The sequence below is a fragment of the Enhydra lutris genome, unplaced genomic scaffold (genome assembly GCF_002288905.1).
Source record: "Enhydra lutris kenyoni isolate GAN:26980312 unplaced genomic scaffold, ASM228890v2 scaffoldscaffold69, whole genome shotgun sequence".
In the NCBI taxonomy this organism is placed as follows: Eukaryota; Metazoa; Chordata; class Mammalia; order Carnivora; family Mustelidae; genus Enhydra; species Enhydra lutris.
The window spans coordinates 7817529-7834967 of NW_019154153.1; the positions used below are offsets into that span (position 1 = coordinate 7817529).

Sequence of the window (17439 nt, forward strand, 5' to 3'; positions counted from 1 at the left end):
GGAGGCCGCCTAGGGGGGCCAGGGATCGCGCGAGTGCGGGCTGCGCGGGGCCGGCGCGGGCGGCGGGCGGGAGGCGGCGGGTCAGAGCCGCGCGGAGGGCCAGCCGGGCCGCGGGGGCGAGCGGCGCGGCGGGGGCGGGCAGCGCGGCCCGGGCATTCCGGGCGGCCTGGGGGAGGTGGCGGGTCTGGGGAGGGGCTGAACGAGAGCGCGGACCGGGATCTGCTCCGAGGGGCAGGCGGGCTATCGGGGCCAGGTGGGGGGGAAAGGTGGGGGATGGGGGCCGCCCTCCGGGGGGGCCGGGGCCGTCGCCGCCGCCGTCGCGGCGGCGACTGAAGCCGGGAAGAGGAGAGGGGGGCGGGGGAGCGGCCGCCGCCGCCCCCCCGGAGGCGCCGGAGCCCCGAATCTCGCTCGGAGCCAGCCAGCCGTCCCGAGCTACGACCAGGTAAGACCTGCTGCCGTCCCGGCCTCGGGCCCGCCCGGGTTCTGGCCCGCGGCTCCCCCCCCCCACCCCTCCCAGTTCCCCCTCCCGCCGCCGCCGCCGGCGCCTCCATTTGTTATTTTCCAGACCCGGTACCCCCACTGCGGGCTCTGCCCGGGCCGAGGCTGGGGTTGGGGGGGGTTCAGGGGGTGGGGCCGGACCCGGTGGAGGGATGGGGGCCCGGGTACCCGGAGGACCGGGAAGGTGGAGGGAGGTGGGAGGGTCTCTCAGGAGGAGGGCTGATGGGGCAAGAGGGTAGCCGGGACCCCGGGACCAAAAGAGAAGCACCGAGGTGGAGGGTTGGCAGAGGAAAAAGGGGGGGGGATGCCCGCGAGGGGGCTTCAGGCGACGGCAAAAAAGGAATGGAGATATGGCAGCGAGGTGGGGCATTAGGGCTCCAGGAAAAGGCCCAGAGCCCGGGTTTCAGAACTCGGGGCTGGGGGTGCAAGGTATAGAAGGGAAGTGAGAAATGGGGAAGGGGTGTGGTAGGTGGAAAGAGAGGGATTGTAGCTGATGAGGGAGAATGGAACCTGGGGAAAGGGAGGCTCTGAAAGGGCCGAGGAGAGGTCCACCTTCGAGAAGCAGCAGCAGAGGTGTTATGGGGTGGAAGTGGGAAGTGGATGCCTTTGTGATTCGATTTTCTTTCGCCCACTTCAGGCCACCTCTGACCTTGTTTTTCCAATCCCAGCCACAGTTACTTCTTGGAGAGGAGCACACTGGGGCGGAGTAGTGTGGTCCCCCTAGAACTAATGAGGAGGAAGATGGGACCATTGAAGGGAGAGTTAGGGAGAAAGGGTTTCTGGGAGGGTGGAGGAGGAGGAGAGAATTGAACAATCTTATAGGCACTCCAGGCAAGTTGTGACCTCCTCCCTCAAATCCCCAGAGCAGCGGCTGACCCTGGAGCTGTGGTTTCTGTTTCGGGGGTCATATCTTCATTTTGGATATCTTCATTTCACTTCTCTGTTCGGATCTCAGAGATTGCTCTTTGTGCAAGGGCTTGTTTCCACGGGGGCAGGCACTCTCCAGCTCCCTTCCCTGAGGGTGCCATGGAAGGGTAGGAGTTGCTTTGGTAACTGGAGGGGGAGTGGCTGGCAGATGGACTCCTGGGATAGACTCTTGAGGGGCAGGTTCTACCATTTTGTTGCCATAGTAGTGATCCAGTGGGATGTCCTATAGGTGGGGGTTCAGGATTTTGATGGACCTCAGCCTTTCACTCTGTCGTTGGGACTCTTGGCTTGTTCTGGAAGGTGTTTCTGGTGCTGCTGGTGGATGGGAGGTTCCCCAGGGGGTCCACCCACCTTTCATCCAGCAGTCTGTTGGAACAGGTAGACATGTTATTTTCAGGTCATAGGTGTTGCTCCCGGTTCCTTCCCCTAGGCATGGTGAGAGCATGGGAATGTTCCTGTTCAAGTTACACCATCTTTTGGTAGTTCTTTCTGGCCTCTGCCTACCTTATTATTAGGAACTTTTTGTATTTGGTAGTCCTTTTGCTTCTTTGCACTGATATTCTGACATTTTCTTAAGCATGAGTCTCCCTGAGTCTCCCTCTGCCTCCGTCCCGGACATCACAGCAGTGACCCCTGCCCTCAGCTAACCTTCGACCTTCTATTTCCCTGACCTTGTGGGGCAGGGGCTGGGCTCTTCAACCAGCCTATCCCTTGTGAGGGTGGCCCAGGGTAGAGGGCCGTGGAAATACTCCGGAACAGGAGCCAGGATAACTGGGTCTAGTCCTCACTGTACCTCTAACTGTGGCCTTGGGTCAGTCACTTCTCTTTGAGTCTTGGCTTTGTTGTAAGATGAAGGGGTTATAGATAAGGTGATTTCTGAGGCCCCTCTGACAACCTGGCATTCTAAAAAGGCTTAGCTTGGTGCGTTGTTATCTAGGAGTCACTTTGGACTGGTTTGCTAGTCTGGCAGGTCTGGAATGACGTTGGGGGCTGGGCCAGCAATCCTGAAATTCACCCTGCAAGCCTTTCCCAGAAAGCCTTGTGCCTCGATTGTGTATTCCCTCTGACGTCCTTCTCATATTTCTCCCTTCTTTTCCTGTTCTTAGAGACCCTTTCCCTTTTTCTCACTTTTGCATCTCCCCAATATGGTATTTGTCATTTTTCTTTTGCAGTAAGGCTGTGAAGGGGAATGTGCATAGTGTGTTGCCGGATACACAGTAGGTGTTCTTGAAGTATTAGTTCCACTGACGGGCTACTAGGGCAAGATGGAGTATAGCTCACCTTGATGCTAAAGCGTGCTCTGAGTTCAGAAACGTCATGTATAGCCCAACCCTAACTGCTCTCCCCTTGCCGCTCCTTTCCCCCAGGATTACCTACGCTTTTATGACTGCTTTTCTCCTTCAAAGCTACTCACTGATAATTTTATCAGATTTTATTTGTTTAAAACAGTGGCAGTAGGGGGAGGGAATCCTTATTGCTGTATTTTTCAGTTCCATTCATGCATTTCTCTGAGCTTTTGGATCTCCTCGCTCTGACTTGGTGAACGGATTCTGAGATTGGGGTGAGACATGGGGACTCTCCTCTAGTGGGAGTGGCAAAGACACTCCAGTCACAAATAGTCAACTTTGCTGTGCTTTTGTTGGGATTGTTTTCCCCTTCTCTTCTGTTGGGTTTTGTTCTTTGGATTTTGAGGGGGTTTGACAATGTCTTAAAACCCATCTACACAACAATTCCAAAATGTAATAGTTGTAGTTGAAGAAAGATGGCCGGTTTGCTGGGCAGAGCATGGGTTTTAAGTTCAGAAGACCTGGAGCTGTGTCTCAGCAATTTGTGACTCTAAGTAAATCATTATTTTTCTGTAAAGGTTAGGTTCACCCCTCACCGCCTGTCTCAGTAGAGTTCAGTGGAGATGAGTAATAAATAATTACTCAGTATTCCTTGGGAGAAATATGCTATCGACTGTGAAAATGCCATTTACCTAGCCAGGCCTCTGCCTCAGTAATAGGTAGCTAAGTTTACCCTGTTCCCACCAAAGCCAGCAGCATTTTATTCAAAAAGACCTACTGAAGTGAGTGGGCTTACAGGTCAATGGCAAGGACAGAACAGAGCACCCATATATATGTGACACCAGTGGGAGATAGAGAAAGGAAGAAAACGGTGGGAAGAGACTATTTTTGCTCTCAAAAGACTTCATGGTCAATAAAATGGAGAGATGTGACACTTAGCTAGAAAAACAAACAAGTGTGAGTGAAAATAGCTGGCTGTAGATACAGGTACAGATATAGACAGGTGGTGAGGTGTGTGTCCCTGTTAAAGCCAAGTGGGGGTACAGACTCAGAAACTGGTAACTTTGTATTATTGTATTATGTGCTCACTGATCCTCACTGCTTGGGTTGGTAAAGTGAAAGTCCTGACTTTCTAGCCTAAGGGAACCCAAGCACTAGACAGGGAGCCTCAGGGGGGCTCCCAGAAATAAAGTTCTGCACTTTGGGAATACCCAGGTTTGGGCTTGGGATTGGTAGGACTGTGTGCCTTTGTGTTAGAGAACAGGACATTCTTCTCCCACCTACTCTGATGTGAAAAGATTCTTTTCATATTTCTGGGACTGATCTGAGCCTTCTGAGAATCCCCCCCCCTCCCAGCTTCTGATGAGACTATAGCAAAGTCTAGAAGAAACAGCATGGGCTTTGAAGTCAGGGAGATGTGGGTTTGATTCTGGTGCTGTCACAGGCTTCTGTGTATTCATCACATAAAGTTGGGCAAATCACAATCTCAATCTTTGAGCCTCAGTTCCCCACCTGTATAATGGAAATAAGAATACTGGAGGGTTGGTTATAAGTATTCAGTGAAATTGTAAGGGCTTGACATAAGACAGCACTCAGTAAATTACTTACTATCTCAGATACCTTTTTTTTTTTTTTTTTAAAGATTTTATTTGACTGGGGCACCTGGATGGCTCAGTCATTAAGCGTCTGTCTTCTCCGGGTCCTGGGATCAAGCCCTGCATCCAGCTCCCTGCTCAGCGGGACGCCTCCTCCCTTTCCCACTCCCCTTGCTTGTGTTCCCTTTCTCACGGTCTCTGTCAAATAAAATCTTTAAAAAAATTTTTTTTGAAAGAGAGAGCACAAGCAGGGGGAGTGGCAGGCAGAGGGAGGAGGAGAACCAGGCTTCCTGCAGAGTAGGGGGAGCCTGATGTGGGACCTAATCCCGGGACCCTGGGATCATGACCTGAGCCAACCAACTGAGCCACCCAGGTGCCCTGAGCTACATTTCTTTATGCTCCCTGGTAAGGTTCTGTAGAACTCGTGGACACACAGGTATTTCCTAGGTATCATGAAGGGTAAATAATGTGACCTCACAGGTCCATCTGAATTTTCTACTTTCTCCAGAGATGAAAGAGATGATGTTGCAAGCAAAGTCTGCTTCACTTGTAGATAGCCTGGGTGGCCCGCGGGGCAGGCCAGCAATGTCTTATGGAAGCTTATGCCTCCTGGCCCAAAGGCCCAGGGCTGGGCTGCGATAAGCCCAATGATATCCCCTTCAGACACTATTCCCCAGTTTGGAGACTCTGGTGGTCTCTTCTAACAGGCTTCACTGAAAACAGATCCTGCAAGTTCCAGGTGCCTGCACTGGATACTTGGGAGAACCTGCTGCCTGCTTCCCAGACCACAGCTGTGGAGAACTTGGGGGGAAGCAGAGAAGTTTCTGTATTCAGCTGCCCAGGCAGAGGAGAATGGGGTCTCCACAGCCTGAAGAATGAAGACACGTCAGAATAAAGACTCAGTGAGTAATGCTGAGATGACAGACATGAATGATGAAGGGTGGAGGAACTAGGGGTGAGGGCCTGGAGAAGTAGAACAGAAATAAGGCACACCATGAAGTTAGGTGCTTCCTTCCTTCTCCCTCAGATGTCAATGAGGAGTGGACGGAAGAAAGAGGCCCCTGGGCCCCGGGAAGAACTGAGATCGAGGGGCCGGGCCTCCCCTGGAGGGGTCAGCACGTCCAGCAGTGATGGCAAAGCCGAGAAGTCTAGGCAGACAGCCAAGGTATTCTGTCCTCGGGTCCTCCCACAGGATGCCCAGGCACTGGAGCTGAGGGTGTATGTGTGTGTGTTGTGAGGGAACTTCCTGTCTGGCAGAGGGTGACGGTGGAGGCTTTGGGAGGTAGAAGACAGGGATTTTCTCTTTTCTCTCTAACAGAAGGCCCGCATCGAGGAAGCATCCACCCCAAAGGTCAGCAAGCAGGGCCGGAGTGAGGAGATCTCAGAGAGTGAAAGTGAGGAGACCAATGCACCAAAAAAGACCAAAACTGAGGTGGGAGACCCTAGCAGCCATCCTGACCCATTTTCTGACCACTGTTAACTGAAAACTTCCTTTCACTCACGATTCCTACTGTAATCTCACCTGGGATATGAGACCTGGTGCTTATTAAAGGAGTCCTGTCTAACATGTCAGACAGGGATGTAGCCAGGTCACTAGATGACCAGGCAGGGCCAGAGGGGACTGGGAGTGTGGGGGATTCTAGGCTTTTTCCCAGGTCCTGGTTTTCATGAAGGGGCTGGGGAGGAGATTAAAGGTGAGAGGTCTCAAAAGGAAAATGCAGGAGAGTGGTCTTTTTAAAAACCACGGGTTTCTGGCATGTGCAGTTAATGGGGTGAAAGGAGATGAGAAGAGGGTGGATATGAGCTGGTGGAAGACAGGGATTTGGGTTTAGCTGTGGATGGGGAGAAGGTGCTTGAGATGGACACTTGAGGAAAGAATGGAGTTTCCCAGGGAGGGAAACAACACTGGCTGAGAATGTGGGGAGAGGGGGGGAATCCCCACATGGTAGGTGGGCTTGAGCAAGAGTATTTATCACATGGTACAGTGGTATGTTGGGAGAAATGATTTTGTGCAAGGGAGGCCCCAAATGTAGGGGGAGCAAGGAAAAAGAAAAAAAAAAATGGTCCTCCTTCTTCTGCAGCAGGAGCTCCCTCGGCCACAGTCTCCCTCTGATCTGGATAGTTTAGATGGGCGGAGCCTCAATGATGATGGCAGCAGTGACCCTAGGGATATTGACCAAGATAACCGAAGCACGTCTCCCAGCATCTACAGCCCTGGAAGTGTGGAGAATGACTCCGACTCATCTTCTGGCCTGTCCCAGGGCCCAGCCCGCCCCTACCACCCACCTCCACTCTTTCCTCCCTCCCCTTCACCGCAGGACAGCACCCCCCGACAGCCAGAGCCTGGCTTTGAGCCCCATCCTTCCGTGACACCCACTGGATATCATGCTCCCATGGAGCCCCCCACATCTCGAATGTTCCAGGCTCCTCCTGGGGCCCCTCCCCCTCATCCACAGCTCTACCCTGGGGGCACTGGTGGAGTTTTGTCTGGACCCCCAATGGGTTCCAAGGGGGGAGGGGCTGCCTCTTCAGTGGGGGCTCCTACTGGGGGTAAACAGCACCCCCCACCAACCACCCCCATTTCAATATCAAGCTCTGGGGCTGGTGGTGCTCCCCCAACAAAGCCACCTAACACTCCAGTGGGTGGTGGAAACTTGCCCTCTGCTCCACCACCAGCCACCTTCCCCCATGTGACACCGAACCTGCCTCCCCCACCTGCCCTGAGACCCCTTAACAATGCCTCAGCCTCTCCTCCTGGCCTGGGGGCCCAGCCACTACCTGGGCATCTGCCGTCTCCCCATGCCATGGGGCAGGGTATGGGTGGACTTCCTCCTGGCCCAGAGAAGGGCCCCACTCTTGCTCCCTCACCCCATCCTCTGCCACCTGCTTCCTCCTCTTCTGCCCCAGCCCCCCCCAATGAGGTATCCATATTCATCCTCTGGTAGTAGCTCTGCAGCAGCCTCCTCTTCCAGCTCTTCGTCCTCTTCCTCTGCCTCCCAGTACCCAGCTTCCCAGGCACTGCCCAGTTATCCCCACTCCTTCCCTCCCCCGACAAGCCTGACTGTCTCCAATCAGCCACCCAAGTATACTCAGCCTTCCCTTCCATCCCAGGCTGTGTGGAGCCAGGGTCCCCCACCACCTCCTCCCTATGGCCGTCTCTTAGCCAACAGCAATGCCCACCCAGGTCCCTTCCCTCCTTCAACTGGAGGCCAATCCACAGGCCACCCACCAGCCCCAACACATCACCATCACCACCAGCAGCAGCAACAGCAGCAGCAGCAGCAGCAACAGCAGCAGCAGCAGCAGCAGCAGCAGCAGCAGCAGCAGCAGCATCATGGGAGCTCTGGGCCCCCTCCACCTGGAGCATATCCCCACCCGCTGGAGAGCAGCAGCTCCCACCATGCCCATCCTTATGCCATGTCTCCCTCCCTGGGGTCTCTGAGGCCCTACCCAACAGGGCCAGCACACCTGCCCCCACCTCACGGCCAGGTGTCCTACAGCCAAGCAGGCCCCAACGGCCCCCCCGCCTCTTCCTCCTCTTCCAACTCCTCCTCCTCTTCTTCCTCTCAAGGATCCTACCCATGTTCACACCCCTCCCCTTCCCAGGGCCCCCAAGGAGGGCCCTACCCCTTCCCACCGGTCCCTCCAGTCACCACTAGCTCGGCTACGCTTTCCACGGTCATTGCCACAGTGGCTTCCTCGCCAGCAGGCTACAAAACCGCTTCCCCACCTGGGCCCCCGCCCTATGGAAAGAGAGCCCCGTCCCCAGGGGCCTACAAGACGGCCACCCCACCGGGATACAAGCCAGGGTCGCCTCCCTCCTTCCGAACAGGGACCCCACCCGGCTACCGAGGCGCCTCGCCACCCGCGGGCCCAGGGACCTTCAAGCCAGGCTCGCCCACTGTGGGGCCAGGGTCCCTGCCACCTGCCGGCCCCTCAGGCCTGTCATCCCTGCCGCCACCACCTGCGGCCCCTGCCTCCGGGCCGCCCCTGAACGCCACGCAGATCAAGCAAGAGCCCGCTGAAGAGTATGAGACCCCCGAGAGCCCAGTGCCCCCGGCCCGTAGCCCCTCGCCCCCTCCCAAGGTGGTAGACGTGCCCAGCCATGCCAGCCAGTCAGCCAGGTGAGCCTCCGGGCCGGGGTGCGGTTGGGCCTGGAATGGGGAACGATAGAGCGAGGCAACGGAAAGAGCGGTGCGGGGAACCCCACTCGTTCTCGTGGTGCTTTCTGAAGTACTCCAGAACTTGGCCTCGCCCTCACGGTCTGCGCGGGCGGGCTTGGGGGCAGGGTCACCGCCGGGCCGATCTGGCAGCTCGCCGGGGCTAAGCGCGCGCCGCTCTCGCGCCCGGCAGGTTCAACAAACACTTGGACCGCGGCTTTAACTCGTGCGCGCGCAGCGACCTGTACTTCGTGCCCCTGGAGGGCTCCAAGCTGGCCAAGAAGCGGGCCGACCTGGTGGAGAAGGTGCGGCGCGAGGCCGAGCAGCGCGCGCGCGAAGAGAAGGAGCGCGAGCGCGAGCGGGAACGAGAGAAGGAGCGGGAACGCGAGAAGGAGCGTGAGCTGGAACGCAGCGTGGTGAGTGCGTCACCACATGCGCCATCCGCCTTTCTGGCCCTCTGCGCCGCGCAGGGTGGGTTGGGGGGGGGTCATTGCGCCCCCTGTCGGAAAGGAGGAGGCACGGCAGCCCGGGAAATCGAGACGGAAGGATTCCAGCGGGAGGAATCCTCGCATTCCTGGGTTTGGGGGAGGACAAATTGAGATCAGCAGATGGTAGCGGGAGCCAAAATCCGGGAGAAAGAGTTAGGGAAATTCCCGCTTAATTGAGTTCTAGTAAAGTGAAGCGTTTTGATTTTCAGCTGGCGAGACAAATGAGTAGCTCAGGACCAGCTGCCTTTTTCCAGACCTGACACTGTTTTTCCCCTGTATTCCACAGAAGTTGGCTCAGGAGGGCCGAGCGCCAGTGGAGTGCCCATCTCTTGGCCCTGTGCCCCATCGCCCTCCGTTTGAGCCGGGCAGCGCTGTAGCTACAGTGCCCCCCTACCTAGGTCCTGACACTCCAGCCCTGCGCACGCTCAGTGAATACGCCCGACCCCACGTCATGTCTCCTGGCAATCGCAACCATCCCTTCTACGTGCCCCTAGGGGCAGTGGACCCGGGGCTCCTGGGTTACAATGTCCCGGCCTTGTACAGCAGCGACCCAGCAGCCCGGGAGAGGGAGCGGGAAGCCCGTGAACGAGACCTCCGTGACCGCCTCAAGCCTGGCTTTGAGGTGAAGCCCAGTGAGCTGGAACCCCTACATGGGGTCCCAGGGCCAGGCCTTGATCCGTTCCCCCGACATGGGGGCCTGGCTCTGCAGCCTGGCCCACCCGGCCTGCACCCTTTTCCTTTTCATCCGAGTCTGGGGCCCCTGGAGAGAGAACGTCTAGCGCTGGCAGCTGGGCCAGCCCTGCGGCCTGATATGTCCTATGCGGAGCGTCTGGCAGCTGAGAGGCAGCATGCAGAAAGAGTGGCAGCCCTGGGCAATGACCCGCTGGCCCGGCTGCAGATGCTTAATGTGACCCCCCATCACCACCAGCACTCCCACATCCACTCCCACCTGCATCTCCACCAGCAGGACGCCATCCATGCAGGTGAGACTCCTACTACTTTCTCTTGGTTCTTGGCAAATGATTGGGCTTTTCTGTTCCTCAGGTCAAGACTTCCCTCCTCTAAAGTCTGGCATGAGCCTCTTTCTGGGGATTGCTCCCCTGATCTTTGCCTCCCTGTCATCCCCCCCATCTTCTCATGCCCCAGCCTTGCCACAGGGACTGTAATAGTGCACACCCTACCCCACTTCAGAGTCTAGCATTCCTTGCGTGGTAGAGGAAACTTTGGAGGGAATGCTACCTTTCTGCCCTCAGACCACACCTCCCAACCCCCTTCACATACCTGTTTCCTTGCTCCTTTGGATTAAACTCTGTTACCATTTCTTGCCATCTTTCCTCCTCCCAAGTGGAGGTGTTCTCATGTTCTTCCCCATCTCTAGATCTACAGCCTTCCAGAAAGAGCCCTTATAGTTTTGGCTGGGGGTATCTTAGGTACCAATGAGCTTTATTTACTGTCCTTTTGCCATATTATTGTCCAGAACATTGCCTGATCTAACCTTACAGTCCTGGTCATTCTGGGCTCCCTTGTGCTTTCTCTCTTAACCTCCTCTGTCTCTTCCTGTCTTACTTCCTAAACTTTCTAGTTTAGAAACCCTCTATCTCCTTTAAGCAGTCCACATCTCTTTCCTTTTCCTCAGACCCCTCTGACAAACTGTAATCTCCTGTTATTTGGCCTCTGTGTGTCCCTGTGTCCCTTACTCCAGTAAGGTCTTGTCCTGGCCACCCACCAGTTCCCTAGTTCTTCCTTTGCTCTTCCTTGTTCCTCACTGGGTCTTTCTCTGTTTGATTGTCCATCTCTTCCCGGCTTGGATCCATTCACCCACATGCGTGGTTTTCTCTAAACTTGCCTTTTTGTGACACCTTCCTCTTCTCTACCCTCTAGCCTCTGCCTCGGTGCACCCTCTCATTGACCCCCTGGCCTCAGGGTCTCACCTTACCCGGATCCCCTACCCAGCTGGGACCCTCCCCAACCCCCTTCTTCCTCACCCTCTGCACGAGAACGAAGTTCTTCGTCACCAGCTCTTTGGTAAGGATGAAGGCGGGGATGGGGGAGGGTCTGATGAGATCAGGGCAGGAAGGAGGAGATTGGGTGGTGGGATGGGCCTCTTTGGGATTGGGGAGGGGATGCGGAGGTAACCAGAGGAGCTGGGAATAGAAGGAGGGCTGAGGCCCTGCCCAAGAGAGGTGCAGGTTTGAGTGCCAGGTGGAGGTTTGAATCATCTCAACGACTGGCAACTTGCAGGACTGGCTTTTTCCTATAAGCGTTTTAGTCTCCGTCGCCTCTGTACGTAAGGAGGCTAGCTGTCTCCCAGCCCAGAGTAAGTGCTCAGCATTCCATCGGTCTTGTGTCCCCCGCCCTTCCTGCCCACAGCTGCTCCTTACCGGGACCTGCCAGCCTCCCTCTCTGCCCCAATGTCCGCAGCTCACCAGCTGCAGGCCATGCACGCGCAGTCGGCTGAGCTGCAGCGCCTGGCCCTGGAGCAGCAGCAGTGGCTGCACGCCCACCACCCGCTGCACAGTGTGCCGCTACCTGCCCAGGAGGACTACTACAGGTGCGTTGGCTTCCTGGGGCTCGGAGGGGTGGGCTGCGGGTTCCTGGGGTGGGGGGAGGAGCCCCTGCCCCACCATCCAACTCTGTGACAGGGGGCCTGGGCAGGGTTGACCTCAGTCTCATGGCTCTGCTCTTCATCTCCTCTCCACCAGTCACCTGAAGAAGGAAAGCGACAAGCCGCTGTAGGACCTGCCATCAAGAGAGCACCCATGGCGCCTGCATCTGGACCTCCAAGGCCTCCTTCTGGGCCCGCCCCCCAGAGCTGAGGAGGGAGGGGTGCTGCTCCTTAGCAGGGTTTCAGCAGCTGGGCAGAGGGAGGGAGGAAGGGACAGAGGAAGGCCAAGGCTCCTGTGGTAGGCAGAGGTGGGGAGGTGGCGTCGGGGTGGGGGCAGAAAGCGCACAGTATCTTGGACCAGGTCCCTTTTTCCTGTCCCCCTGCTTTCTTCCTCCCCCATGCCCAGCCCTCGGTGGCCACCGCCCCTCCCCCACCCCGTTGGTGTGATGATTTCATCTGTTAGATGTGGCTGTTTTGCGTAGCATCGTGTGCTGCCCCTGCCCGTCCCCAGTCCCTGTGCGCGCGCCCTTTCTGCGATGTATGCCCCTTGCCCCTCCCCCACATTAATAATTTATATATATAAATATCTATATGACGCTCTTTAAAAAACATCCCAACCAAAACCAAACAAAAACATCCTCACGACTCCCCAGGAAGATGGCTGTGACTGGTTCTTTGCGGGCTCTGGGGGTGGAGTTGGGGGTGAGGTGGGGGGTTAAGCAGTGCCTGGAAAGAAAGCTGTGGAACAGGACACAGTGGGTGTAGAGATGTGGAATCGCAGAGGAGCTCTCGGCAGGACCCAGGGGCTCCGCTGGAGGGGTACTGCGGAGCTAGTCCCTCCTTGCCTCGCAATGCAGGGGAGTCCAGACGCTGGATGCCCGGGTGGGGTGCGGGAAAACAGGCACGCTTCTGATAGAGTCAGACCTAGGAAGCCGCTCAGACTTTGGAGGCCTTTCTGCTGCTGACCCCACAGCTAGGAGCCACCAGAGTCCAGAATCCTTTTATTCGAATAGATTGAGAAAGGGTTATGAAGCGGAGGTGCAGGGCTGTAGTTTCATTGGGTTAAAGCGATTAGAACTCCGGAGTCAAAAGTACCCCATGGTTTGAGGAGGGAGTGGGCGACCATTTCAAATGCCTAGAAAAGAAATTGGAAGGCGCTACGCTGGCGCGCACACTTGGCGTCACAAGGCCATTTTAGGAGAGCACGAGAACCACCTTAGCTTTCAGCGCTCATTGCTGCGAATCACTACGTTCTCAAAAACTGAAGGGGGTGTGACCAGCCGTCCCAGCCAATCAGCTTCGAGTTCATTTGCATAAGCTCGAATCCAATGTTCCCAAACTCTAGAAATGGGTAATATAAATAAGTTTCTTTCCCCCCCGTTTTTTCTTTTGAAAGTTGTAACGTCCCCCGTCGCTTATACAGCAATAGGGATTAGAAAAGGCCACTCTGAGCTCACCCTCACCAATAGTGGCGTTCCTGGATACCCCATGTTCTTTCCAGGCTATTTCCTGTAGTGTTACAGCTCTTTTAGAATTTGTCTAGCAGGTTTTCCGGTTTTCACCGGAAGACCCTCCCTGTACTGAGTTTATAACAATAGATATATATATATGTATATTTTTTTTTAGTGTTTTTGGCTTATGTTCGTTCTATCTTTTTCGAATGTTCGGTGGTCTATATAAGTGGTACTCTGTTTCCTAAAGCAGTTAGGCGTTTGTGGAGCGCTGCGCTACGCCCACAGGCTTCCTCGGCTTCCGGCTGCGGCTGATGCTGCTTCCCTTCCATCGGTTTTGGGAGCCACTCTGAGAGGCATCCCGTTTCTCCAGAGCATTTCGTTGGTTTCGCTGCACGTGCAGCTTTTGTTACCCTATGGCGTCCGCTTCGGCCCCACCCGCGGCCCTGAGCGCCGAGCAAGCCAAGGGTGAGAAGCATATTCTGGCCACCGCGTGGGCTTCCTGCTGGAGAAGGGCGCGGGCGGAGGGGACAGAGCGAAGGGTGTGGTTGCACCACCGGGAAATGGGGGCACAGGGTTCCATCCTCTCTCCCCCAGGAGGGGTCCTAGAGCGAGGGAATCTGGGTCGAGTTTATTGGGTTACTCTGGCTTCAGTCCACTAATTTCCTGCCCTCTTCCCTGCGTTCTCGGCTGGGCCTGCCGGCCGTGCTTCGACTCCTACCCGGGGATGCGTCTGCGGTGCAGTGGTCCTGGCGGAGGTAATCCAGGCGTTCTCGGCCCCAGAGAACGCCGTGCGCATGGACGAGGCTCGGGACAACGCGTGCAACGACATGGGCAAAATGCTGCAATTCGTGCTGCCTGTGGCCACGCAGATTCAGCAGGAGGTTATCAAGGCTTATGGCTTCAGCTGCGACGGGGAAGGTGGGTCGGACGAGGGTTGGGGGTGGCGTGGGTCCGGGAGAGGGCGCTGGATCCCACTGGGTCCCTGAGCCGTCCTCCCTTGCCTCGCCACACGGAGGCAGCCACAATCCGATGAACAGTATTGGCCATAGGAGCCGGGAGTCTGTTCTGAACTTGTGCCAGGTGAAGTCCTAAGTGCTTTTTGTACTTAGCAGTAATTATATTGTTATCCCACTTTAGGATGAGGAAACAGACTCTAGTAGTAAACTAAGTGCTCGAGGTCACAGCAGAGCTGGAGCCGAACCCTCTTCTGATGAGTTCTAGTGGGGTGTCTGCATGGCAGTATGCTTCTGCAGCCCCTCCAGGGGGTTTTAGCTGTCTCTGTTGGAGGGCTGGCTGGTCAGTTTCCTTGATGAGATCATGGTGTTCCCCAGGGTTGCTGATTGATTCAGCCCGGCTGACCCATGGCCCTCCTGTGTTCAGATTATAGACCTTATGCATGTTCATACCTGGGTTCTTGTGAGTAAATTGCCAGAACGCTTCACCTGATCACGAGAGGCCGGCTGCTTACGGGTATTTCATTCACTGTTTTGCCTGGTCTAGACCAGGAAATGGTGGATCCAGACTGCCCAGGACAGAGGCCTGCTTGTGCCTTGTTTTGTTGACAGCTACCTGACCAGAGGGGTAACAGCCAGTGACTCATGCTCAAGCTGCCGGCCTGCCAAGTCTGGGCACACCTGTCCCCTAAGGGCATGGCTTGATGCTCCCTTCCCCTTGCAGGTGTCCTAAAGTTTGCCCGCTTGGTCAAGTCTTACGAAGCCCAGGATCCTGAGATTGCTAGCTTGTCCGGCAAGCTGAAGGCACTGTTCCTGCCTCCCATGACATTGCCTCCCCACGGGCCTGCTTCTGGCGGCAGTGTGGCTGCCTCCTGAGGGTCGGCCCTCCCGCGCAGGGAAGACCTTAATGTTCCAGAGGATAATAAACGTGCCTGTGACTTAGCCTCGGCGTCAGTCTTTTGTGACCCTGACAACCCCCACCTCCTGGCCCCAGGTTCCCTCCGCCATTCCTGGCTGCTTCAGCTCCCCATCCTGATCCTTCGTAAGCTCCTGCTGGGAACGACCCTGCCCCGGGGCAGGATGAGAGGAAGGACATGCCCCTCAATACCCTGGGGGAAGGGGGGGTTGTGTGGTGAGCCTGCACAGGTGCCACCTCCTCTGAGGAGAAGGGCCTCCTGGGCTGTTTTGGAAGCCCCTTAGCTTCTGGGAGCTGGGAGGCTCCCCCATTGGTCGGTGCTCCCTTGGCTGGGGTTACTTCCTGGTCTTTGCCCCCACCTCCCCCTCCTCCTTCCAGTGGCTCTGTCAGCTGGAGCTCCAGGTGGCTCCTCCCCTCCCAGGGGAAGGGGTGAGGACAGGGGACAGACAGGCCCTGGACCATCCAGTGGGACTGGAGGGAGAGGCCTGCGGCTGTGGGCAGTCTGAGGCCAGCCCCTCCCACCTGTCCCTTCTCCAGGGATCATTAAACCAGGGGCCTGCTGCTGTGGTGCCATTGGCTTGGCAGGCTGCATCGAGGAGGAAGTCGCTGAGCTCCCCATGTTCCTCCTCACCTGTTTGGGCTGCTGTGCACAGCTGCGCCCATACTCGGCCCCACCCCTTGTGGCCCTCTGCCTGTGACTCCCCCGTCCATCTGGGGAGATGCTGTCCCGTGGGTAAGTCCCCTGGTTCCCCCGGGTGCCACAGTCTCCTATTAGTTTGGGAGAGAGGTGCAGGGTGTATGTTCCCCACTGGCAGGTGTGGGACCATGAGCGTGACCTGCTGCTGGTACCCTGGCCTGGGTTTTCTTCCTGTCCCTGCGTCAAGATGTGAGGAGCTCCAGTCTCGTTTATTCCCCTCTGCCTCCTCCTCCTTGTCTCTAGCACCTTCCCTGTGACAGACGCATCTTTCTTCTCTCTCCATTGCTTGTCTCCCTTCACTCTCTGGTCCCCCTGGTCCCCTGCTTCTGCTGTCTGCTTACCCCAACCCCTGGGTAGCGCACATCACCTGAAACATACCCTGTCTAAAAGGGAAACATACCCTGTCTGAAAGAAAATTCCCCGCTTCCCACGGAATTTCCCGGCATCCGGGGTTCGCCCCACTTTCTTTCAGGGTCTCTTCCCTTCCCCATCCCATGCATCATTCATGCAACAGACGCTATCGAGCATCTCCTATAGACCAGGTACTTTGTAAGGTGCTGACAATAATTTAGCAAAGAAGACAGACATGGTCCTTGCTCTCAGAAAGCTTCATTCCAGTGGGAGGCAACAGACAACACAGAGAACCCAATAAATAGGACTAATTTCAGATTTTCAGAAGTGTCATGCAGGAAATGAGACGGCTTCAGGTGCCAGCAAGCGTCTGGGGGTGCCAATGGCATTGTTAACTGGAGGGATCCAGCAGGGCTTTCCAGAGGAGGGGACAGGGGCGCTGAGAGCTGGATGATGAGGCAGAGCCAGCCATGTGTTGCCCAAGAGCAGAGGTCCTGCTCTGGGCACACGGGGCCAAGGACAGGGTGCAAAGAGAAAGCAGGGGAGAGGGAGGCAGAGACCTGAAACGGCATGTGCGGGCAGGATGGTGTGTCCGCGTGTGGGTGTCTGCCCTGGGCCAGGGACACGTGTAGATGGATGCGGATGGTGAGGTGTGTGTAGTGGGCCTGTGTATGCATGTGCGTGTGTACTCATCTGTGTATGACAAGCAGGGTGTGCGTTTGCAGGACCGGAAGCTGATCACGCCTGTGCATGGCCATTGATGAGCTTGTTTATTGGATGTGTACTCTGCACTGTAGTGTGGTGTCAGCCTTTGAACTCCCGAAGAGAGGGGACGGGCTGTGGACCCCCTGGGGTGGATCCTGCTATGTAGCTCCTCTTTCTGCCCCTAAAGCTCTGGGAGGGAATTCGTGATCTTTCAGTGGGGCTCAAAATCCAAGATGGAAAGGGTAGTCAGGGTTAAGTCATCCAATAAAGAGACCAAGCTTCCCAGGTACCAGAGGGAAGAGGGAGGGGGAGAATCCATTTCTGGGGTGTGTGAGTGTGTGTGTGTGGAGAATTGATGTTTGATATTTGAAAAAGTAATAAAGTAGTCATCATAGGAAATAGAGACTTTAGTTGAGCTTTAACACTCGGTTATTATTTTGCCTTATTTTTTATTGAGGTGATAGCATACATAATGTGCATGAATGCTTACTGTGAGCGCTTAACCTGAATTAAACATACGGCCTGATGAACATCATGTCTCATTCACCTGTGCACACGCCAGCCAGCGTTCCCAGCTGTTTCCTACAAATTGCCATCTCCCAGGCAATTTCTTTATTTTCATTAAAGGAAATACATACCCATGCGACAACTTTCAAAAAGGGATATGGGGGAAGGAAGACATCCACATGGCCAACAGACACAGATGCTCAACATTGCTCATCCTCAGGGAAATGCAAATCAGACCCCCTGAGATAGCACCTCCCATTGGTCAGGATGGTTAGAATCAGAAAGATAAGAAATAAC

The 17439-nt window shown here is 55.9% G+C and overlaps 2 protein-coding genes across 3 annotated transcripts; both read left to right on the forward strand.

Moving 5' to 3' along the window:
* Positions 1-313: 313 nt before the first annotated feature.
* On the forward strand, positions 314-12173 carry LOC111159799 (atrophin 1). The gene is given in 11 exon segments (XM_022522409.1): positions 314-442; positions 5014-5208; positions 5334-5471; positions 5625-5738; positions 6388-7215; positions 7217-8430; positions 8660-8882; positions 9241-9937; positions 10836-10979; positions 11325-11505; positions 11657-12173. Coding segments are annotated over 10 exon segments (3600 nt in total). The 5' UTR covers positions 314-442; positions 5014-5181; the 3' UTR covers positions 11691-12173.
* A 1032-nt stretch (positions 12174-13205) lies between these two features.
* LOC111159760 (chromosome unknown C12orf57 homolog) lies at positions 13206-14908 on the forward strand. 2 transcript variants are annotated; one of them, XM_022522351.1, is made up of 3 exons: positions 13206-13478; positions 13755-13844; positions 14691-14908. In XM_022522351.1, the coding sequence occupies exons 1-3, from the start codon at positions 13427-13429 to the stop codon at positions 14840-14842; spliced, it is 294 nt and encodes a 97-aa protein (XP_022378059.1). In that variant the 5' UTR covers positions 13206-13426; the 3' UTR covers positions 14843-14908. The 2 variants fall into 2 exon arrangements, with proteins under 2 accessions (XP_022378059.1, XP_022378058.1); XM_022522350.1 differs by having other exon boundaries at positions 13208-13478; positions 13755-13931.
* Positions 14909-17439: the final 2531 nt, after the last annotated feature.